At 41.7% G+C, this 24,677-nt stretch overlaps 2 protein-coding genes across 3 annotated transcripts in view; one reads left to right on the top strand and one right to left on the bottom strand.

The window, feature by feature from the left end:
- Window positions 1-11,542: 11,542 nt before the first annotated feature.
- On the top strand, window positions 11,543-22,913 carry ccne2.S (cyclin E2 S homeolog). Its single transcript, NM_001095076.1, is given in 12 exon segments — window positions 11,543-11,669; window positions 12,689-12,728; window positions 14,149-14,233; window positions 14,342-14,401; window positions 15,696-15,850; window positions 16,076-16,211; window positions 16,652-16,798; window positions 17,503-17,598; window positions 17,687-17,821; window positions 17,952-18,063; window positions 18,349-18,506; window positions 20,163-22,913. Coding segments are annotated over 11 exon segments (1,194 nt in total). The 5' UTR covers window positions 11,543-11,669; window positions 12,689-12,714; the 3' UTR covers window positions 20,259-22,913.
- ints8.S (integrator complex subunit 8 S homeolog) overlaps window positions 22,904-24,677 on the bottom strand; it is a 36,298-nt gene continuing 34,524 nt past the window's right edge. Inside the window, exon 27 of one of the 2 annotated variants that reach the window (XM_041567239.1) lies at window positions 22,904-23,097. In XM_041567239.1, the coding sequence (XP_041423173.1) occupies window positions 22,981-23,097 (117 nt within the window). In that variant the 3' untranslated portion in view covers window positions 22,904-22,980. 2 annotated transcript variants of the gene reach the window in all.

Here is a 24,677-nt window from a genome sequence, read left to right as displayed (position 1 = left end):
AAAATACAATTCTATGCATAGACGGCAGCTTATTTCTCGAGCCACATCCTTTTATGAAGCATTTCTTATTGTTAATGTTTCTGGAGACATGAATGTTGTGTGTAAAGGTTGTTGAGTTCAGTGAGTAAAAGGTAAAATACAGCACTTTGCCAAAAAAAAAAAACAAGGAGGGGGAGTAGAATTATGTAAACTAACACAAAATATGTATTGTGAAATTGTTGTGAACATATTGTTACACACATCACGATGGCCTTTTATGTGTATGTAATGGTCTGTATCTTAATAAATAAAATATTGGTTAATTTATTTGCTTTTTTTTTATTTTTTTAAATGCAACTATTTATCCCAAGAGCAGAGTATCACGGAGTATCAGTTTGTCTCCCATTATTCATTTAAATCAAATTCTGTGTGCAATTTTCATGACCAAATTTACCACTGAGGAGGCAAGCCTTGCACTTTGGGGAGGCACATTTATCAAAGGTCACATTTCAAAATTCATGTTGCGTTTTTTTTTTTAAACTCTCTTGCATTCGAAAGATTTAGGTGTTGAATAGTCAAATTCCAATTCTTAAAGGCCCAAAGTATGATAAATCTCAAAAATCTTATTCAAATTCATTAAAAAACTCTAATCGAGTTTGGATAATTCCCTATTCGAATTTCACAGTTTTGACCATAAAAAAAATTTCAGTTTAACTTTTCAAGGGGACCTGATACCCAAACAAAAAAGCTGTATAATAAAAGTCTTTTTTAAAATTAAACATGAAAATCTATTTTTTTTTTAAACATCTCTACCTGTTATATACTCAATTAAAACTCCCAGCTGTCAATCATATATTGCCTGCCCCTCTTCTATCCCTTAGTCCCCTTTAATAAATTTGCCCCTAGATGTCTGAGACTCCGAAAACCCCCTTAATCTATTCATGCAGTATTTGGAATTGGCAAAGTACTGGTATGGCATCTCTTATCCATAAACTCATTATCCAGAAAGCTCCAAATTACCTAATAGCTGTCTCCTATAGACTTGAATTTATCCACATTATCCAAATGTTTTAAAATTATTTCCTTTTTCTCTGTAATAATAAAAACAGTACCTTGTATATGATTCCAACTAACATATAATTAATTCTTATTGGAACCAAAACCAGCCTATTCAATTATTTCATAGTAGACCGAAGGTATGGAGATCCAAATTACGGAAAGATCCATTATATGGAAAACCCCAGGTCCTGAACATTCTCAATAACTGGTCCCATACCTGAATTGTATTTCTAAATAATAAAGTTTTAATAAAGTCACTAATGTGATCAGTGATCAGTTTTTGCACATGGAGCCCCAGTTATCTGTGTTCATGAGCCCTTTTGGAAAGGTAGAATATAAATTCATTGTTCCAGATGTCAGGCTGGAGATTTTCATACCCAATTAATGAACCAACCCCATAATAGTAGCCATTCAGTGCAGAGGATTGCTGGGACATTGGCAGAGATGATAGTACCTTGGTCTTGTGCACTTTTCAGTGAATAGGAGCTCCAGCCTGGGGTCTAAGGTGGGCTATTAAAGTCATTGTGGGGTGCCTAACATTGGCAACCCAGACGTAAAAATCCTTTTCACATGAAACCCAATTTCTATTTTTTATTAAAGCATCCAAAGCAAATTTAAAAATCTCAGCTGTCAATCAAACATTGTCTGCCCCGCCTCTATGCCTTAGACAATTACTTTCACTTTCCATTCAGCACTTCCTAGATGTCACTGCTCTCCACACATCCCCCAGTTCTCTTCACCATTTAATTGTGTAGCCAGTACATGGGGATGGACATCAGGTCCCCCATTCTGGTGCACAAACAAGATTCTGAGATGATACAAGGCTTGTCTTAATAACAATGGCTGCTGCCTGCTTGCTATAATTATGAATTCCCAGACTGATGGAAGCAAGATTGAAATAGTCTATATAGTGTCATTAAAGTTCATTTTGCTTGACTAATGTGGTAAAATAGGATTTTGAATATTTTTTTTTGGGTGATAGGTCCTCTTTAATTTGACTTGACACATAAGTTCATATCTAGGTTAACTTAAAGGGTATTAAAGTCTAGTCTTTCATCAGACGGCATTGTGCCCTGGAAATTGGAAAATTAAAGACTAATGAGATCAGGCAAAAGCAAAATTCAAGGGAAGGCAAGTGGTAAGGACAGACTGCAGGTAATACAAATTCATGATTTACATATTATACATATGTGTTGAAAGTTTTGCTAGTGAATGTGAAATTTAAGCTGCGAATCTCAATTCTCCCAAGAGACTTGCTTGTCTTTTTTACAATTACAATTGTGTCTTTGCTCATCTTAAATGCACAAATGTACCTAAGTGCAGGTGCTGAGTATTCTGGGCTCTCTGCAAAAAAAAGCCTCTTACTTTAAGTTTCGGAAACTTTTATCTTTTTTCTGGCGTCCGTGCAGGCTGAGCTGTCAAAATTGCGACTGTCCCACAGAAAACAGGACAATCCGGCACTGTTTAAATTGAATGCAAGGTTTTTAAAGGCGATTTTGGCACCACTATGCTGGCATTGCGGTGTGATTATACTATGACACAATGCAGACATATGGGTGTATAGAGACCTGAAGTGTTATGTCACTTCCTCTGCAGTATGTGTGTGGGACGAGCCCTGTCAGGATCTGCAGACTGCTGCAGGGATAGCAGGTAACCCGTGATCAGGGGGGCACAGGGGTTACTGTCCTCCTGGGCCTGGGCCATTTCTAGTTCTCGGGGGGGACCTGGCCGTGCTACAGAAAAATTTTCTCCAGAGAAGAATAAAGAAGCTGTGACAGAAAAGAATGAGGAAGACCACTCCCCGAGGAACTTTAAAATGGTAAGTTCCACTGAACCCCCAATTTTTTTTTTGTAACATGTACGGAGGTCCCTGGCCACCAGTGTGTTGTACGGGTTCTGAGATTTCAGGTGCAGAGGGGGCCTGGAAAAAAAACCTGGGTTATGACCCTATAGGGGGCCTTGGCCTGCAAAGTTGTGTTTACCTGTGTAGGGGACACGGCAATATTATTATTTTTTTTAATATGTTGTAAGCTTAATTTACAAAACGGTAAGGGGGGGGGGCGCTGATTGAAGCCCTTGCCTTGGGTGTCAAACTACCTTTGCCCGGCCCTGGGGCTCAGGCAAATCCGCCGCCAGTATTGCTTGTGGAGGGGTGCGGCTGCACAGACTGCTCCCGGGTGCCACAAACCAGGTAGTTCCGTTACTGGGGGGATCTTTGAAAATGTTGTTGTACAGGGCCCCTATGATTTCTGATGGCAGTCCTGCCAAAACACCATGATGGCATTTTGGGAATACACAAAATGTACAGAAATTTACCAGTTTTATGCAATGCAAAGCTGCCCCATTACCATGTAAGTTTACAACACTGAAATAAACAATTCTAAAAGGAGAGAGGCCAGATATAGCCCAATATATAGTAACTGTATATGGCAACTTCCAGCAGCCCCTCTGGCATTTGCCAGAATCCACAGATTGCCAGTCTGGCCCTGAGTTACAATACCAATGCATTAGACTCATGGTCAGGCTGGTCTGGGTCAGTGCAGGCAGCACAGAGTCAAAATTGGAAGCAGGTAGGCACAGGTGACACAGGAAAAAGACTGGGCCCATGAAAAACATCTTGATGATCAGGGGATAGTGACTTGCTTGGCAGCATCTTAAAATAAACCTTAAAGGGGAACTAAAGTCTAAAATAGAATAATGCTAGAAATTCTGTATTTTGTATACTAAACATAAACATGAACTTGCTGCACCACAAGCCTAATCAAACAAATGATTTATGCTTTCAAAGTTGGCTACAGGGGTCACCATCTTGTAGCTTTATTAAACATCTTTGCAAGACTAAGACTGCGCATATGCTCAGTGTGGTCTGGGCTTCAGTTGGGATTGTCTTAAATCAGCACAAGTCAAATAATATCTGCCAGAAGCCTATATAGTAAGACTGATTAATAATCAGAATATGCAGACTGCACTGGGTCTGTGGATACAAATCTCTACATGGTCGCCGGCTGCTCTACACGAAAAAACAAAGCTGCATGAGTTCTGGGAAGTAAGGTGGGGGCCCCCCCCTGCTATTTGAAAGTATGATTGTTTCCCTGCAGAGCAGTTAGGGACCATCTGAAGTTTCTTATCCGCAGCAGTCAGAGCAAATAAAACGAAGGGGGGATTTCACTGCATACAGTCAGGTTTCTTTTAAAAATGGTACACGTTTTTTAAAGTATATTCGAGATTTTTTTTTCATTAAAATAAGTAAAACTTGGATTTTACTTTTCTGAGTTTCACCTTTAAGGCATGGGGCAAAGAAGCTGAGCATGTGCCACTTAAGTATAGCCACATAGGTGTATAGATACTGACTTATCTCAGTGTTCCATACTCTGCAAAATACAGTATGGGGGTTTGCCTTGAAGTGGTATGGTGGCCTGGCCATTTTATATTCTTAAATCTGAAATCTTTTTTTTTTAAATATATGCACTTGCACAGAATAAATTACTAATAGAACACAGAGCCAGAAATATGCAATCAAATTTTTTATACCAATCTTTCATCTGATGTGACTGTGGTTGTTGCTGTACCGAATTTCATGACACTGTCCGGCCAGCAAGCATTTATAAAACACTGTGCGCCCTCCAAGCTTTCTATAGTACACAGTGGCCCCCAAGCATTTCTTGACACATTGGAGGTCCTAAGAATTTTATAAAAAAAAACGTGACCCCCCCCCCCAAACATTTCCTGACACACTGTGGACCCATGAATTTCATGAACCACTGGGGCTTCCAAGCATTTCATGAGAAAACAGAGAGGCCTCCACCTCCACATCAGTGCTTCTCGGGCATCTCATTTGCAGGTGGCTGTGGGTGCCCTTTATATAATGTGGGGCGCAACTTAAGAGACACTCCATTGGGGGCAGCTGGAGATGAGTCCTGCAGCGGGTTGGGTACCCACGGGTTACCCGCAAAAACCTGCGTTACCCTACAGGTTGAGGGTGGAAGCTCGGGTTGGCAGCTCTGCGGGTCGGCCGCGGGTCTTCTCAATCGTGATTTTTACTCCTATTTTCTGATCACGCTTACTTCCGATGATGTCACTTCTGGTCTACAATGACCGCACTTCCTGATTCTTGACGGTCAGCGGGTTGCGGGTCCGGGTTGCAGATAAGGTACTTGCGGGTCGGGTAGCGGCTCTAAGCGGGTAAGAATGCGGGTACGGGTCGGGTTCCAAAAAATGGACATGGGCAGGAGTCTAGCTGGAGATGCAAGACTAGGGGATAGGGAGTCAAATATCACAACTGTGTGTGATATAGTAGGGACTGTATTATTTCCCAAATTATTTACGCAAGATGGGTTGCCACCTGGCTGGTATTTTACCGGCCTGGCAGGTTAAAATGATGGTTGATCCCAATGTTATTCATTGCAAAAAACATAAATATATAGGAAGGCCTGTATTTTTTACCAGAAAAGGCGGCAACCCTGTACGCAAGAGATTATGTACAGCCATAATTATCTATATCTGTGTTACCTGAACAGTAGCTGCAAAACTAGGTGTGTTCACTTACCTACAGGAATAACATTTGTTCATTACCAAGACAAGTGAAAGGACATTTACATTTCAAATCTGAATCCAATAAAAGCAAAACAAGGTTTAACAGCTAAGTGCATGTGTATGGGAATAGGGGCATTTGAATGCACAGTTTGCTAGTCTAGCCTTTTCTTTTTCAAATTGTTTTTACTGCATAAAACTAGGACCCCCATGGGATTTAACCCACATTAGGGTTCAGTGCAATTAGTCTTGTGAAGCCTGAATAAAAAGTGGGGAGCAGATTACAAGCAGAAGCCATCTGAAGCATGTACGGTACCCACGACTGACATATACACATATACATACATACAAATGATTGCATTTATATGCATTTCACACAGGTGCCTTATTTGTGATGTGACCACAGGGAGTTGTTGAAATGAATGCAGCCCTGTATTAGGCCAATGTTATAAATGTGTATATCTTCACTAATGTAAATGGGATCATTTTTATACACGGTTTAGGACGGCCTACAGGTTGGAGTTGTGAGTCGTTAGTGGCAACACTAAAAAGCACTTGAATACTTGAATGTCATATCAGTCTTTAAAGGTATCAGCAGGAAAACATATTTAATTTTATGTATTAATAATTAATTCAGCTTTTACATGAAGGACAGGCTACAGCCCCCAGAATTCCCTTTCCTGAATAGCTGAGGGTTAAGGTGAGATCCTGCTATATAGGAGCTGCAGGCAAAAAAACCAATAACAGAACAGATATTGATAATAAGGATATACTAATACTGCACCAGCCAGGGGACAAAACAAAATGTGTGTATCCCATGAAAAAATATGTGGCAAAATCCTATGAGTATCCCAAATTACTTCTCCAGGCCTGACTATACCCAAACACTGCTTAACCTCCCGCACCCAGTACCTGATTGTGTGAAATACCTTTTTATTTTCTTATTATAGTGAGGGGGTAACATTTGAGTTGTCTATACATGGGCTGGTAGAAAGCTGCTAAATTGGCCCTGTCAGCCGCTTATTGGACTATTGATGCAGTGCTGCATTTCTGCCCAGCAATATGGGTAAAAACAGAGGAAAGCTGGTATTTCTTTCTAGAAAATTTGGCAACCCTAGTCCAGTGCTGCCCTAGGCACTCCTACCCATGTCCCATTGGTGCTGATCAGAGAGAACCAACCCTCCCCCCCCCTGACTCCGCCACCGAATTTCACAGCAAGTATCTTGTGGTGGACAGAGGGTTTAGAAATGTTTTCAGAAATATAAAATTCTATATAGGCACCCAGGGACACCTTTGTCTATGCTGCCTACTTCGCAAGACCGGTATGTGTTTTATGGGCCTGGCCAGTAAAAATAATAGTGCTTGAAGCAAAAATTATTAATATGAAAAAAAAAACAAAAAAAGCATAGGAAGGATTATTTTACAGAAAAGGTGGTAACCCTGAAAAATATGTGATTTTGTGCCTTCCAATCAGGTCTGGATTCAAAATAGACCCTGTACACAGAAGCCCAGACAGACCCCCGCCTGCCCAATCCATAGTGACTGTCTATGGCATCTTACAGCAGCCCCTCTGCCAATTGCCAGAACCCACAGTTTGCCAGTCTGGGCCTGTCTCCAAGCCTGGATTTGTGGGAAGGCCACAAAGCCCAGACTCTAGGGCAGCAAAAAATTAGGGGTGGCATTCCGCCCATTTGTTTTTGCCTCTGGGGCACTTAGGACTGGTAGCTGGAGATTTTGAAAGCTCCCCCCCCCATAACCAGCATTAGCAGATTAGTGCACAAGCTTCCCCAAGCTATACCCAAGAGACCAGTGTAAACGGGCCCATTTGGCTTTTTTTCCCGTTTTTATTTCTATTTTCTTTTAATATCTATTTTAATTTGCACTCCTGGGTACGGTCGGGTGCACTTGTTGGAAGAACACACAGGTAAAGTGTGCAGAACCCACCTCCTGTAGAGAGCTTTGGTGCACCCATGCAGGGTCGTTCCTGCCATGAGGCAAGGTGAGCAACTTGCCTCAGGCGGCAGTGAATGGGCAAAAAGCCGCCTCCTGTAACTTTAAGAGCCGAATTTCCAATTTTATAAACAGGAAATTCAGCTCTGCTAGTGCAGAAACCGAAGTACGCGCTTGATGCGCTAGCGATGCAGCCCCCTTTGACCCGCTCCGACGCTAAACTTTTAAGCGCGGAGTGGGAAAGGGAGGCAGCATCGGGGTTGCTGCCTCGGGCGGCAGCAGCCCGCTGATCGCCCCTGCACCCATGCCTGTGGATTCATGCGATTATACATACGGGTCATTGCCAGCATGGTGCCATTTATTGCTGCACAGGGGCACAGCCCAATATATACCCTGCCTGGCTGTCACTGATACAATAGACTGCATGCAGGGCAAACAGAGCCAACAGTGAACATCCGATTCAAGATATAAAGATTTTTGTGAAGATCCACCAGCTACAAATTATATACCTCCCAACTGCCCTGTTTTTCGCGGGACAGTTCCGATTTTGACAGCTCAGCCTGCAGTCCCGGATTGTTATTGAAATGTCCCGACTTTCTCTTTGATCTCCTGCACTGAACAGCTAGTAAAAGATACAAAGTGTCTGACTTCATTTGATTTTGGCAGAGAGCCTAGAATAGATACTTTTGTAACAATTTAAGATAAGCAGGGCTCTTGGGGAAACTGTGACTCACAGCTTAAACGGCAAATCACCTTCATTGGCAAAATTGTAATAACGCATAAATACCACAGAAATTTGTTTAAACTTTCATAACCTGCCAAATTTTGTAAATTGGACATGGTAATTAGAGGTGTGGTGACAAAATTGGTGGTGAAAAAAATGTGCAGCAAATCTTTTTGTTCCTCTATTTCCAAAATGTTGGAAGGTATCGGACACACAGGCCCAAACAACTCCTCTGGCCTTTACCAGAAGCCACAGTCAGGATGAAGGCAAGGAACTCCTCAGATTTTTAAAAATAAATAATTTTTAGACGTGACTAAACCACATCTCCCACGTCAGCTTGGAGAGACGCAGCGCCCTGCAGTAAAGTTTCTTCCTATTGAGCCAGCAGCAGTCAGCCAGCGAGACACCTTATCCTGTCCCAGCTGACAGCGCGCTTCCACCCACGTGCTTCCAGAGCGCTGTGTTTACATTCTTCAGCTGGCCACGCTGCGCTGACGTCTTGGGACGCGATTGGACGCGTCTTTCCATCGGCCCCGCCCCGGACCCAAACCACCTTTCCTAATTCCGCGGGAAATTCAAATCGCGCACATGAGCGATACAAAAAGAGCGGGTTCAGCTTTCAGTGAGCGGCTGTCTTTTACGGCTGCTGTTCTGCTGGGCGCCAAGCAGTTTCTCTGAGTGCGAGTGACGGCAGCAGGGAGGAGAAAGCGTCCCTCCAGGATCACATTGCCCCCCTTTAAGGAGAAAATATTGATGAAATTATAAAGGATGTTCTATTTTTGTTTATACAGCCGGCACGGCCACAATGTGACCCTACATCTGTTGTTAAACTGCAGTTACTGCAGCCCATGGCTAAGTTGTAGTTCTGCAACAGGCTGAATTTTTAGCCTTACATTGGGGCCCCTGATGAATGCAGTTGTTGGGGTCCCCATATCTTTAGCAAAGCTTATGAGGGCTAGTATGGGGGAGGGGGGTATAACCATATATTTTAGTAAAAACAGAGGTGAATCTCTATGATCGTAATGATGGGAGAGCTACAGCTGTGCCATTGGTTAAGGCAATTAACGACAGTAGTAGTTTTCAGCTTCCTTCTGCAATAATTGTGTTGTCGTACAGGGCCCTGGAAATGTGTTATTTTTATTGCAGTGTAGCATGAATACAAGGAAAATTGCGTTACCGGCACACAAAATATGTGATGTCTGTAAATCAACTGTAGGCGTACAGACTGGTGTAACTAAATATTACTGTGCCCACAGCAAATAATTTTATAGGCCCCACAAATGTCTAGAGATTGACCTGTTTTAATGAAATTGTATATGAAATAGGGCCCCTATACCTCCTGGGCCCCCCTGCAGCCGCAGGGTCTGCTTCCTCTATAGTTATGCCCTTGCATACAGAACAAGTTCATAGGCTCACTTATTGGGTCTAACTGGCTAGGTGGGATATATTGCTGAACTACCAATTGCTGTTAGAGGATTCTGGGAGTGGTAGTACAGCAGCAGCTGGCTAAAAGATCAGACAGAAGGGAATGCTGGTGCCTTTCCTCCCTGTATATGGGCTTGTTCAGCTGTTACCAGGGCCTACTCTGCCCTTTCCTCAGACAAATGGGCTTTTCATTGAGAACAGGTGCTGTTTTTCACCAGGTTGGGGCAGTTTTCCCCCTCATGCACTCCTTACTTCCTAGTCAGGAGGGGGAAGAGTGCGAGCACACAGCAGGAAGTGTGCAGTGCAAATAACATGCCTCTTACACCATGAGGAAAGGGGGCAGAACATGTGTTGGAAACTGGTTTTGGAAACAGATCTTTAGTTGGCGGCTAGCAATAAATAATCCAGTAAATTGACATGGTATACCTTGTGTTTTATTGCTGCCGTTTACTGCTTAACAATGACAAATATCTCTGAAGTTAAAACTAAAGTGACAAGGGTTTCACGTCTCAAACGAGCGCTGAGTGGTCAATATGGGGAGACGTGCTGGACTGGCAGTCTGTAGATTCTGTCAGAGAGACTGCTGTAAGATGCCACAGACTATCACTAGTTTTGGGGTTCAGTGTTCCTGAAATGCCAGGACCTATTTTGAATCTCAGTCGGTGCAATGTTTGTTTCGGCCCTGACGTTTCGGCAGAATTTCAGTTATAACTTCAGAGATACGTCCCCTCTAAACAATAAATGCCTAAAATAGATTATGGCTGGAGCACAAACTAAAAACCCCAGTGTGGCAGATGCCAGGCCCGGACTGACAATCTGTGGTTTCTGACAAATGCCAGAGGGGCTGCTGTAAGGTCCCATAGACAGTCACTATTTACACAGGCAGATTCAGGGAGATTAGTCGCCCGGCGACAAATCTCCTCTTCTTGGGGTGACTAATCTCCCTGAAATGGCTTCCCGCTGGCTAAAATGTAAATCGACGGCGGGATGACACTAGGTGCGATTCGTTTTCTGAAGTCGCCCAAAGTTTCCTCGTCAGCCTTAGCCGGCGGGAAGGCAGTTCGGGGAGATTAGTCGCCCTGAAGAAGAGATTTGTCGCCGGGCGACTAATCTCCCTGAATCTGCCTGTGTGCCCTGACCCTTGGGCTGGTGGAGGACTGTATGGGCCTCTGATTACTTGGAATTCCAGGGCGTATTTGACTCCCAGTCCAGACTTGGCAGAGGCCATGTTGGTACCATGGCCTTAATCTAATCTTAATTTTTACAAAGTGCGCACACAGTAGACTTAATGGCTGCTTCTTTTTTTAAATGTGCCATTCCAAAAAAAAAAAGAACCCCTCAGAAATCTAGTTTGTATCGATTAAAATGACTTTTGCGTCTTGTTTCTCTCAGGAATTGTGACGCCTCGCTGGTGTTATATTTGCATTGACGTTTGCCTGTAATGGGTAGCGTTTGAGGATAACTAAAAGTCTGAGGTAATTGGCAATGAAAAGAATGCGTTTACCACATTATTGTTTGAGTAAAGTCTACAGAGGTCACATGACTAGCTCTGTGCCTTTATTCCAGTGGCTGCTGGATCTTTTTTTTTTTTTAAAAAAATAAATAAATAAAATCTCCCTATAGAAAATGCATGTAAAGGTGATTCTCACATCCCCTCCTCATAAGTCTTTCCCCTCCCTTTCTTCTTACCCCCTTTGGAAAGAAAGGAAGGTGAGGTCGTGACACTTGTAACCCCCCTCTTCAGCAATGGGACTGCCGGTATTGGTAGCCAGGCGCGCATGCGCAGACCTGTCCTGAAAAGTATAAAGCGGCTTGGCGCCAGCTGATCAGCTGAAACCCGGTCTGGGCACTGACTGCTGCTGTTGCTGGTAAGTACGTAGCCTTACTGGGTGCTTTTTTTTTTTTTCAATACTGCTGACCCGCCAAAACTTCTATATGGAGCTCTATTAATATTATGAGCACTGGTGCAGCTCAGCAAGACACTGCCTTCTAGAACTGCAATGTGAGCCAATGATTTCTTTCATTGATTTTATTTTTTAAACTTTTTTTATTTTGCGGTCGGATCCAAGTGGGGGGATAGTGTGCGCGCACCCCTATAATCGTGTCATGGATTGGTCCTTGCTCCATGTTCTGTTTCGACGCAATCGTTGCGGTGACAGATGCCCCCGTAGGGACAGTGTATTACTGACAATCAGGGGGTTCACGTCGAATTCCCGCCCCGGCGCACCTCCTCTTTATAAGGGGGGGATCACGGGATTCGTGTGGCCCCTGAGGTATAGTTTGTACCCCCGATTCGGTTTATTTTGGAGGGAGATTCCCTTCATGTTGTCCCTTCCCCCTCCAGTCACAACACAGCTGCTGCCCGGGCTTTTTTTCTTGTTAAATCTTCTGCTTTCTGGGGGTGAGGAGAGAACACACTGAGGGCTATTTATGTGCCTCGCTGCCCCTCCGATGTCCCATCTGACCCCGGTTCGGAGGGGGAGACTGGGGGAGATTTGGGCGCTCAATAAATTGGCGCGGAACTGTCGCCTCCCCAAAAAACTCTGCTGCCCTTGAGTCTCCCGGGCTTGGCGCTCCTTAGCTGCATTCACTGAAGGTACAGGGGCCCCTCTGCTGATGTGTCCCTCCAGACCTGGTCTTTGTCCCCCCCCACTAAAGTGTGGTACCGGCCGGCGGTTGGCGGGAGTCTGCTGATGAGCTGTCCCTATAGACATCCCGCCCCGCCGGCTCTGTGGCCCTTGTCTAACAGATGTCTCCACATTTATTCCACGTTATCCATTCGTTTTATTGATCTGATCATGTTCAGTGAGTGGAGGAGGCGTCATTGTGCCACTAGTTCTCTCAGCTGCCCTTCACCTCCACACCCCAAAGCCACCTCCATCTTATTCTTTTCATCACATCCATTCACTTTAGAATCAAGCCTTTTATCCTTGCTCAGGAAACCATGACTAAAATAAATGAATATTCTTTATAATCAGATTTATTTATCACTTACCTTTAAACTTAAATTTTTTTTTTCAGGTGGAAAGTTTCCTCAATTTGGGAGAATGTCAAGAAGAAGGTAAATGTAGTAAACGTGTAAATGGAAGAGGCCAACCTGCAGAAGTTGTAGGGTTGCTCCCAGCATTCTTCCATGGCTGAGGGCTAGGGTTGCCACCTGGCCGGTAAAAACGAAGGCTGATCCTTATGTTGTTAATAGGGGAAAAAACATAAATATATAGGAAGGCCGGTATTTTTTTCCAGAAAAGGTGGCAACCCTACTTAGGGGGTTCATTCACTTTATTAATAAGATGGCAATTGGATGACCTGTACATTACACTCCCTCCCCCTCTGTGCTTGCTCCTCTCAGCCCGCACTCCCTCACGTGTCCTTCCTCTTTGTGCAGCCAGCTCTCCCTCCTTGCCATGTCCTTTCCCTCTGTGCTCTCCTGTCCTGTGTCCTTCCACCCCCCTCTGTGCTCTCCCATCCCGTGTCCTTCCACCCCCCTCTGTGCTCTCCCGTCCCGTGTCCTTCCACCCCCCTCTGTGCTCTCCCGTCCCGTGTCCTTCCACCCCCCCTCTGTGCTCTCCCGTCCCGTGTCCTTCCACCCCCCCTCTGTGCTCTCCCGTCCCGTGTCCTTCCACCCCCCCCTCTGTGCTCTCCCGTCCCGTGTCCTTCCCCCCCTCTGTGCTCTCCCGTCCCGTGTCCTTCCCCCCCCTCTGTGCTCTCCCGTCCCGTGTCCTTCCTCCCCCCCCTTTGTGCTCTCCTGTCCCGTGTCCTTCCCCCCCTTTGTGCTCTCCCGTCCCGTGTCCTTCCCCCCCCCTTTGTGCTCTCCCGTCCCGTGTCCTTCCCCCCCCTTTGTGCTCTCCCGTCCCGTGTCCTTCCCTCCCCCTCTGTGCTCTCCCGTCCCGTGTCCTTCCCCCCCCCCCTCTCTCGCTTACTTCCGGGACCCAGGTCACAGTCTACCAGGAACATGAAAGGGATCTACTGGTAGACCGCAATTGACGTCCTGGGCACCCCTGATCTAAGTTAATGCTTAGTACAATTCAACCCTTGATAAATCTGTCCCTTAGTGTCATATTGTAAATGAGGTGTATTAGAATTGGCCCAAACTGAACACACTGCAGCAATAGTAAGTTATGGTGTGGAAAACCCCCATGGCTACTTTATATTTCCCATGTTAATCAGAAGTGATTGGAAGATATATTTAATCATCGTGTCCCCACTGCTCTCCCATTTGGTTGGTATTGATTTACTGTTTGTTGCCATCTGGATACGTATATTGTATCGCTATACCCAAATGCAGCAAAAATGCAGATTGGAGCCTTAATAAAGACACCGTTGCACTCTGTGACGGCCAAACCCCTTTTCCCAAGCTGCAATTGCTTGAAAAACAGTGTTGGGATTGTAGCTCAGCAAAAGCTGGATTTCTAGAGCATGCAAATCCATTTAGTTGTGTTTTGTGAGGGGAACTCAAAACCAATAAAATGTTTTGTTTCTAGTGGCCGTCTGCAAGCAAGGCATGGAAGCTCTGACACTGGGAATGACTACCAACTTGAAGTTGCAACAAAGAAGCGCAAATCTGAGGTAAGTGGGTTTTATTTTTTAAATGTCTTTTGGCAGCCATCAGCCATAGTGGCATGTGATAGCAGATTGTGGTATAGAATAAAATCTATATATTCTTGTATTTTTTAGGAAACCAGCACAACATTTGAATGCCACCAGGATGCGAAACGGCACAACTTTGAGATCCAGGTAATGTGCATGTTGGGGGTTTAAAGTATTTACTCTGGTCAGAAGACTGATTAGAATAAGTGAAGTAATAGCACAGAGTAATATGAAATTCAAGGAACCATTCAAATACTGTCAAACTGACTAAACAAAAGTAATTGCAGCTTTATATATTACCTGCCATATTATCACATGGCAGCCATTTTGGCTAGTGTTTAGCAAAATGCATGAAATAGACTCTTAGAGGACTTCTTGTGAGAACTGCACATGGAGTAAGAAAATGACGACCACAACAATCCAGTGAAAGCTCTCACTGCCTTGTAAACTCTTATTGCATTTATTGGACATCTCTTTGTGAACACACTTGAATAAAGCCAGAGATACTCTGTTTTGAATGCCAAGAGCCTCACTAGGAGTATTTAGACTTTATAATCAACAGTGACACCTCAATTTTATATCCCATGATTTTAAGTTTTCCCTCATTTTACATTGTTGTTTTGGGAAGCCACCTATATATTATGCATAATACATTTCACTGATTTTACATTTTACACCATTTTTTTTCTGATCCCCCTGAAAAACGTAAAATGGGGGTTCTACTGTAGGTGTATCTGATTGTTAGGGTCAAGATTACCCTAGCAACCATGCATTAATCTGAATAAGAGATTGGAATATGAATAGGAGAGTTCTGAATAGAAAGATAAGTAATACAAAGTAGCAATAACAATAAGGGGCCCATTTACTTAGCTCGAGTGAAGGAATATAGGAAAAATAGTTTGAATTTCAAATGGTCGAATATGGCTACTTCGACCTTCGAATCGAACGATTCCAACTAAAAATTGTTCAACCATTCGATAGTCGAAGTACTGTCTCTTTAAAAAATTCTTCGACCCCCTAGTTCCCCACCTAAAACCTACCGAGGCCAAGGTCCCTATAGGCTTCCTAACAATTTTCTGATCGAAGGATAATCCTTCGATCGATGGATTAAAATCCTTCGGTCTTTTGATTGCAGGAATATCGGTAAATCCTTTGACTTCGAAATCGAAGGATTTTACTTTGACGGTCGAATATCGAGGGTTAATTAACCCTCGATATTCGACCCTAGGTAAAACTGCCCCTAAATGTGTAGCCTTACAGAGCATTTGTTTGTAGATGGGGGTCAGTGACCCTTTTTATTTGAGAGTCGGAAGAAAAAGGCAAAATAATTCATAAACTATAATCTAAATAATGAAGACCAACTGCAAAGTTGCTTAGAATTGCCCATTCTATAACATTCAAGGTGAACCACCCCTTTAATATTCCAAATTTCTTTCAACAGGGCTGCTGGTCAGAGATCACTACAGGAACAGTGACCCCTTGCATTCTCATAGAAACGCCACACAAAGAAATGCCAGTCTCCACCGACCTATCGCAATTCTCAAGATACAGGTTCAAGAATCTGTTCATCAGCCGATCCCCTTTGCCAGAACTAAGGTGAGCTGTTTCTTGTGATTATCCGCTCGCTTCTTGCCTTATACTAAAGATTCTATAAATTAATAGACCTTTATGCACATTGATGTAAATATTACGTGCTAATAGAGGAGGGACTAGATGACCTTTATTTAAATAGCACCAGAAAGTTTGCACTTATAATCCGGGTAAATACTCTGTCCATCTTGTAACGTGTGTACTGTATATAACTCTAAAACTATTTTATAGCTGGGGTAATTCAAAGGATGTGTGGATGAAGATGATAAGCAAAGAGTCAAGATATGTGCACTCTAGTCGTCTACTACAAAACCATCCCATGCTGAATCCGGACATGAGGTCTGTTCTGCTGGATTGGCTCCTAGAGGTATGTAGAGTTCTTATCACTTTTTTACAGAATTATTGATAAGTGTCAGCGCATTGTGTTTATATCTATTAATCTATTCTGGCCTATGTATATGATGGTGACATTTGCTGCTTGATCAGACTGACTGGGACTGATTTTGTGATCAAGCCAAGCAGAATATGGTTGTGGGTTGGTGGCCAGATCTGGTTATGATATTCAGGAGTAGTCTTACCAATGGATACCTTCTTTAGGTGTAGCCTGATTTGTTAAAGGGGTGGTTTACCTTTTAAGTTATTTTAAGTATGTTCTAGAATGACTTAATTCTAAGAAACTTTCCAACTGGTCTTCATTATTTTTATTTATTTTTTTAAATAATTTTTGAATTACTTGCCACCTTCTAACTCTCCCATTATTTGCCTTCTTCTTAATGACTTGCTGACTTTTCACCCCCTCCTGCTTAGGTATCAGAGGTTTACACACTACACAGAGAAACCTTTTACCTGGCCCAGGATTTCTTTGATAGATTTATGCTGACCCAGACACGTGTGGACAAAAGTATGCTTCAGCTTATAGGAGTTACAGCACTCTTTATTGCTTCTAAACTGGAGGTAAGCATCAAATATGTCTGAGGACTTCTGGCTTAGTATTTCCAGAGCCTACTGATGTTAAAGGGATACCATCATGGGGGGGGGGGGGATGTTGTTTTCAAAATGCATCAGTTAATAGTGCTGCTCCAGAAGCATTCTGCGCTGAAATCCATTTCTCAAAACGGCAGATTTTTTTTCTTTTTTATATATATTTAATTTTGAAATCTGACATGGGGCTAGACATATTTGTGTTTACCTGGTGCCCCCAGGCATGTGACTTGTGCTCTGATAAACTTCAGTCACTCTCTTTAGTGCAAGGTGGAGTGATATCACTCCCCTCCCTTTCCCCCCTCAGCAGCCTAACCGAACAATGGGAAGGTAACCAGATAGCAGCTCCCTAACCAGATAACAGCTGCCTGGTAGATATAAGAACAGCACTCCATAGTAAAATCCAGGTCCCACTGGGAAACATTCAGTTACATTGAGTAGGAGAAACAGCCTGCCAGAAAGCAGTTCCATCCTAAAGTGCTGGCTCTTTCTTAACGTACATAACCAGGCAAAATGACCTGAGATGGTGCCTACACACCAATATTACAACTAAAAAATACACTTGCTGGTTCAGGAATGACATTTTATATTGTAGAGTGAACAGTGTAAACAGTGTTATTTGAAATAAAAATCATGACCAAATCCCTTTAAATGGCGTTGTTTTTTTGTCATTACAGGAAATCTATCCACCAAAACTTCATGAGTTTGCCTACATCACTGATGGTGCCTGCAGTGAAGATGATATTCTTCAAATGGAGCTCATCATACTAAAGGTAAGACGCCTACTCTGCACACTTTCCAAAATGGAAACAGGATATTTGTGATTTGTTGCAGAAACCATTGCTTTTTACTTTTCTTCAGGCTTTGAAGTGGGAACTGTGTCCTGTAACTGCCATTTCATGGCTGAACCTGTACCTTCAAGTGTCGTCTCTCAAAGATCACCCAAAATTGCTGTTACCTCAATATTCTCAGGAGCAGTTTATTCATGTTGCTCAGGTAAGGAGTGTGGATATGTTGCCGCCTTGTTTAAAACTCCTTGTTTTTGTGATTTCATACCATTTTATGCTGATTAGCCAGTCATTGCCATGGCACATTGCTCACTAATATGATTGTTTCTCTGCCTCAGCTTCTAGACTTGTGTATTCTACACCATACCTCGCTAAACTTCCAGTACAGGATCTTGGCGGCTGCTGCTTTATACCACTGTACTTCCATAGAAGTAGTTACCAAAGCTACAGGTAATTGCCTACAGTTGTATTTAAAGGGGAACTATTTAAAATGTAATAAGCTTCATCATACTGAATTTGTTCAAAAGGCAGTTATTTTGTTTGTACTGGAATCTGTTATTTGAATGTGATCGAATTTGTCTGCTAGGAAAGGAGCCACGTGCACTGGATGGAATAGAATTCTACATATAAAAGATTTATTCAAATATACAATGTTACAGGACTATGTATTTTCTAACTAATTTTTGCAAAGAATTGACACTTAATTTTTTTTTTTTCAATCACCTCCACCTGAAGGTCTCGAAATGGACAACATCAGTGAATGCGTTCATTGGATGGCTCCTTTTGTGAGAGTTGTGAAGAGAAGCCTCCCATTAAAGCTGAAAGTATTTAAGAAGGTAGCCCCAGAAGATATGCACAATATCCAGACCCACACAAACTTCCTTGATATGCTGGTAAGTGGCTTTACAGTTATTGGTTACAAAGAAACTAGTAGGTAAAATAAGGGGCAAATAAGTTCAATTAATTTACAGTCCAAAGATGGAGTGTGCTACAGTCTATACACGTTGGGGTGCAGGGAAAAAAAAACATTGAATAGTAAATTTTTACACTCAAATCAAGAATATAATTTTAATTGCATTTTCCTCAATGACATTTTTTTTTTTCTGCTTTAAGGAAAAATATACTCCCCAAAATGAATATTTAAGCAACAGTTTATATCATATTGAGTGGCATATTAAAGAATTTTACCAAACTGGAATATATATTTAAGTAACTATTGCCCTTTTACATCTCTTGCCTTGAACCATTTAGTTTTGGTCTGTGTGTTGCCCAGAGATTACCTGACCAGAAATACTGCAGCTCTAACTGTAACAGTTAGTTGGCTCATGTGACCTAACATGTTTGGTTGCACCTTGAATCTCGGGATGCCTTATTTTTTTTAAATGGCAATTTTCTATGTATGATTACCCAATGGCACATACTAGTAGAAAAGTATATTATTATGAAAATGGTTTATTTACATGAAGCAGGGTTTTACATATGAGCTGTTTTATGCAATATCTTTTTATAGAGACCTACATTGTTTGAGGGTATAGTTTTCCTTTAAGACAGAACCTACAATCTGTCTAAAGCGCGGACGTAATTAGAAGTGCAGAACACCTCAGACAGATGGTATAGCTTGCAGCAGCCATATTTGTGGACCAAAAAACAACCTTGAAATTGTACTTGGGAGGCACATTTATCAGGGGTCGAACTTCAAAAAAAAAATATATTTTTTTTTAAACTCCCATGAACTCAAGTTCGACCAATCGAAATTCATTATAAAAATTTAACTCTGAATTAAATCAACCCGATAACTCGAATCAAATTCGATTTGAATTTAATAAAACACTATTCGTGTTTTTTCTCTGAAAAAAACCTTGACTATCAGGAAGGCTGCAAACTTCTACCAATTGATCCCTGGACATTTCCCATTGACTTAAAATGACAATTGGCAGGTTCTAGGTGGCGAATAGTCTAATTTGAGTTGTTAAAGGGCCAGTGTATGATAAATCTCGAAAATCGAATTTAGAATTTTTTGAAAAACTTAATTAATTTGAATAACCCCCTAGTCGAATTTGACCGTTTTGGCTAGGGATGCACTGAATCCACTATTTTGGACAGAATCTGAATTAGCATATGTAAATTAGGGTTGGGGAGGGGAAAACTTTTTACTTTCCTGTTTTGCTACAGAAAGTAACGGAATTTCCCTCCCCACCACTCATTTACATATGCAGATTAGGATTTGGGTTGGCTGGGCAGAATTTGGCCAAATCCCAAATTGGGTTGGCCATAAACCTCATTCGAATTTTCAATTTGACCCTTGATAAATCTGGTAGATGTTTTGAGCCAAGTTTACAGTTGTCTTGCTCATCTGAGAATCAAGTAAATAAAAACTGAGCATTTGTGCAGCAACTTTCAAGTTATTTAGCGATTGTGGCTGCTCCAATCCAGATTCCACTAGCATCAAGCACTGGTTTGAATGGCTGGAATATGAATGAGTCGAAACCAATAGACGTAAATAGAGTAAATTTGGTTGTCAATAAGATTTTATTTTTTCCTTTGTGCAGTATGATGTGAAGATTCCAGATGGTGATTTGGGCGAGTCTCCTGTGTCCATCGGTGGCATCCTCACCCCTCCCAAGAGTACGGAAAAGACTTTCTAAACGAGCATTTCAAGGTGCAGCTGTTAATACTGGAAGCTTTTTACCTGGATCCTAGGAATATTTTAACTCCCTGTTTCATAAATGACTTGCTCTGCATTGGAACTTAATTTTGTAGCTTCAAGGTTGCAAACTTATTTATTGCAATTATTGCAACCTTTACTAAGGTTACTATTACAGAATTTATTTTTTAAACCCCATAAAACTGCAGTTCTTTGGTGGTTTAATGTGCAGCGCCTCATTCTATAGGAACGAAGTATTCAAAGCAATATTACTGCGGATTTGACAAGGCCCGGCATTCAGCTGAGCTCATGTCTTGTCCTCACCAACCAGAGGAATCTTATTGGACACTGCCGTTTTTTCCGGTTTCTTTAAAAAGCACATTTGGTTTTGGTGCTAGAGCCTCTTAAAGAGGAGCTGTGCAAATCAATTAAATAATGTTACTAGTAGGGATGCACCAAATCCAGGAGTCTGTCTTTTTCAGCAGGATTCAGCCGAATCCTTATGCCTGGCCAAACCGAATCCTAATTTTCATATGCAAATTAGGGGAAGGGAGTGAAATCGCGTGACTTTTTGGCACAAAACAAGGACGTACCCTTCCCACCCCTATTTTGCATATTAGGGTTCAGTATTCGGCCGAATCTTTTGCAAAGGTTTTGGCCGAATCCAAAATAATGGATGCGGTGCATCCCTGATGAATACAAAACATATTTTTATATAAAGAAATTTATTTTGAAACTTTAGGATTGTGGACATTTTGTAGAAAAATGATAGTAATGTATTTTGTATACATTGTGCTTCCATCTCACTGACTTCTTGTGCCAGGCTCTGCTATTGGCTGGGCTTGTGCTGTTAATTAGGCCTGTTATTAACTATTGGGACTGGTTGGGTAACTAACAACTTGCCATTGCTTCCTATTAATTATCACTAGGAAATGATGAGGAAATACCTTGTTGTTGTATTTACTGAAGTGGAATAGTGTTTTAAATGTAAATGAACTGTTGCTATTTATTTGGAAGCTGCTTAAAACCTTGGGGCTAGTAACTTATTTAGGTATTAGAAGATCTCTTCCCTTTAAAGGGGCGGTTCACCTTCGTGTAGGGATGCACCGACTCCAGGCTTCTGCTTTTTTTTTTTTAAGATTCGGCCGAGCCTAATTTGCATATGCAAACTGGATGCAGTTCGGTATTCAGCCAAATCTTTCGCGAACAGGGTTGCCACCCGGCCAATATTAAACACCTGCCAAGGCTGGGGCCAGTATTACAAATTTAGCAGCAATGTAGCTGCCGGTAAATTTGTAATACCCTTAAAAAGACTCCTTGGCCTGTCCCCAATCCCCTGGAAACTTAACTTTTGTTCTCATTCATGAAATCATGTGACCCCACCCCCTTTTACATCATGGCCCTGCCCTTTTTACATCACAACCCACTCCTTTTTGTTCCCGCCCCCACCAGCCGGTCAAAAATTTAGGAAAAGGTGGCAACCCTATCCGTGAAGGGTCCAAAATAGTAGAGTGATATTCTGAGAAAATTTGCAATTGGTTTATTTAGCTTTTTATTCAGCAGCTCTCCAGTTTGCAGTTTTAGCCATCTGGTTGCTAGGGTCCGAATTACCCTAGCAACCATGCATTGATTTGAAGAAGAGACTGGAATAGGAGGTGGTCTGAATAAAAACAAAGAGTAATAAAAAGTAGCAATAACTAAATTTGTAGCCTTACAAAGCATTTGATTTTTTTTTTTTTTTAGATGGGGTCAGTGACCCGTGTTTGAAAGAGGAAGGCAAATAATTAAAGCTATAGAAATTATTTAATGACCAATTCTAAGTAACTTTTCAATTGGTCTTTATTATTTAACATACTAAAAGTTACCTTAAAGGTGAACCCGCCCCCTTCCTCAGCAACTGCCTGCACTGATCTCGCTTCTCCTTTAGACCTAATATTTCTCTAAATTATTTATAGCTGTGAATAGTATGAAATGACAGACATGGGATGGCAGACGTTTAAGGTTCGCTTGCTGGACATTGAAATGAAACTGGGCAGCCAATGAAATTGCCTTTTCACTGTGAAATCCATCGCTTTGGGTGCCATTTTATTCCAGTTCCTGTTAGACCATTATATTGGGAAACTAATTTACCGTGAAATCTAAGGGGCCGATTTATCAAAGGTCGAAGTGAATATTGCTCACGTACTATCTCCTTAAATTCGACCATTTGCCATCCAAAACCTGCCAAATTTGCTGTTTTAGCCTATGAGGGACCTCCTAGAACCCATTTGGAGTCAATTGGTGGACTCTTAAAAACCTTTTTTTTTTTTTTGGAAAAACTTTGAACCAAATGCGCTATTACTTTGATTTGTATGATTCGAAAACAGACCCACTCAGCCAAAAAAATTACACTTCATTGGTCTTTTTGAATTGGAATTTCAAAATTTTTAATATTCGGACCTTGATAGATCTGCCCCAAATGTTGCAATACAAACCATAGCACCGACCAAAACAGCATCCGCATTCTGTAACTGTCTTCATTTGAAGACTTTTTAGAAACTCTGTATATATTTCTGTAAATGAGTTTTGTACATAGTAAAGAACTGCAATTTTTTAGTGGAATTGTGTACATATGTGTAAATATGTATTATACAAATAAAAACGCTGTTTTTTTGTATTTTTTTTTTTTTAATTTGTCTTTTGAAGGGGATACAAAAATATTTACATGTTCTGTGTCACTTCTTTTAAAAGTAAAGTTTTGCCATTGATTGCAGGAACTTCTTTTTCCTCCGTTGTGCAGCAAGTTGCAATACCTCGTCTGGGTTACTGGCATTTAGTTCTGTTTGGCCAATCGCTTTAATCTACGATCGAGAGAAATTTTTTAGTAACAGTCGTTCCGATAATATGACCGACACACTTTAGAAAGTTACAGGCTGATCTGGGGTAAAATACTTGAAAAAGGGCAGCCTCATGATTGCAGGTATTCTGACCGGACAAGGCCTACTCTTGTCTGATCATACAATTTCCTAGTGCTTAAAGGGATACTGTCATGGGGAAGAAAATTTTTTTTTCAAAATACATCAGTTAATAGTGCTGCTCCAGCAGAATTCTGCACTGAAATCCATTTTTTAAAAGAGCAAACAGATTTTTTTTTTTATATTTAATTTTGAAATCTGACATGGAGCTAGACATATTGTCAATTTCCCAGGTGCCCCCAGTCATGTGACTTGTGCTCTGAACGTCAGTCACTCTTTACTGCTGTACTGCAAGTTGGGAGTGATATCACCCCCTCCCTTGCCCCCCCAGCAGCCGAACAACAGAACAATGGAAAGGTAACCAGATAACAGCTCCCTAACACAAGATAACAGCTGCCTGGTAGATCTAAGAAAAACACTCTATAGTAAAATCCAGGTCCCACTGCGACACATTCAGTTACATTGAGTAGGAGAAACAACAGCCTGCCAGAAAGCAATTTCATCCTAAAGTGCTGGCTCTTTCTGAAAGCACATGACCAGGCAAAATGACCTGAGATGCACCTACACACCAATATTACAACTAACAAAATACACTTGCTGGTTCAGGAATGAAATTTTATATTGTCGAGTGAATTATTTGCAGTGTAATTTATAAATAAAAACGATCATAAAAATCATGACAGAATCCATTTAAAGGGGCAGTCTGCTCCCCCTCATCCCGAGTGCAATGGATAATGCTTGTGCTGAACATGCCTAATGCTTAAATAATAATAATTTAAAGGAGATATATAGGATAAAGTAAAAAACCCTAATTTTGTAGGCAATTATAAGTAATATATGGTGTTTCTTTTACATTGTGCTAAAAATGTATATTAACATTAAAAATCGCCCCTTTATTGGAGCTCCCTATAGATGTTCTCTGGTCCCTGTCTGTGTTTCTAATGAGGGGAGGGGACAGCCAATCACAGCCCTGCAGTCACACAAGCACAGACAGGCTTCAGTTCCCTATCAGGTCCTGCTAGCTGCGGATTGGTTCCTGTCCTACAGTGCAGTGAGAGCACAGCCTGGGGATTCATGGAAGAGAAGGGAGGGATTATTTTGGTTTTTGCAGAAATATTCAATAAACCAGCCTGAAACACTACTTTTTTTAAGCACAATTCTTCTAAACGTAAATGAGTATAATGCACTGGTACATTCTTATTTTTTACACTGAGGGGCAAATTTACCTAGGGTCGAATAGTGAGGGTTAATTAACCCTTGATATTCGACTGCCGAATTAAAATCCTTCAACTTCGAATATCGAAGTCGAAGGATTTAGCGTAATTCGCGCGATCGAAGGAATAATTGTTCGATCGAAGGATTAAATCCTTCGAATCAAACGATTTTAATCCATTGATCGAAGGATTATCCTTCGATCAAAAAATTGAGCACTGAGTGATGGATCGCCTTTTCTGAAGAGGAGCGCA

The sequence above is a fragment of the Xenopus laevis genome, chromosome 6S (assembly GCF_017654675.1).
Source record: "Xenopus laevis strain J_2021 chromosome 6S, Xenopus_laevis_v10.1, whole genome shotgun sequence".
NCBI classification, from domain to species: Eukaryota; Metazoa; Chordata; class Amphibia; order Anura; family Pipidae; genus Xenopus; species Xenopus laevis.
The sequence above is the reverse complement of the archived record's forward strand: the minus strand, read 5'-3'. Positions and strand labels throughout refer to the sequence as shown.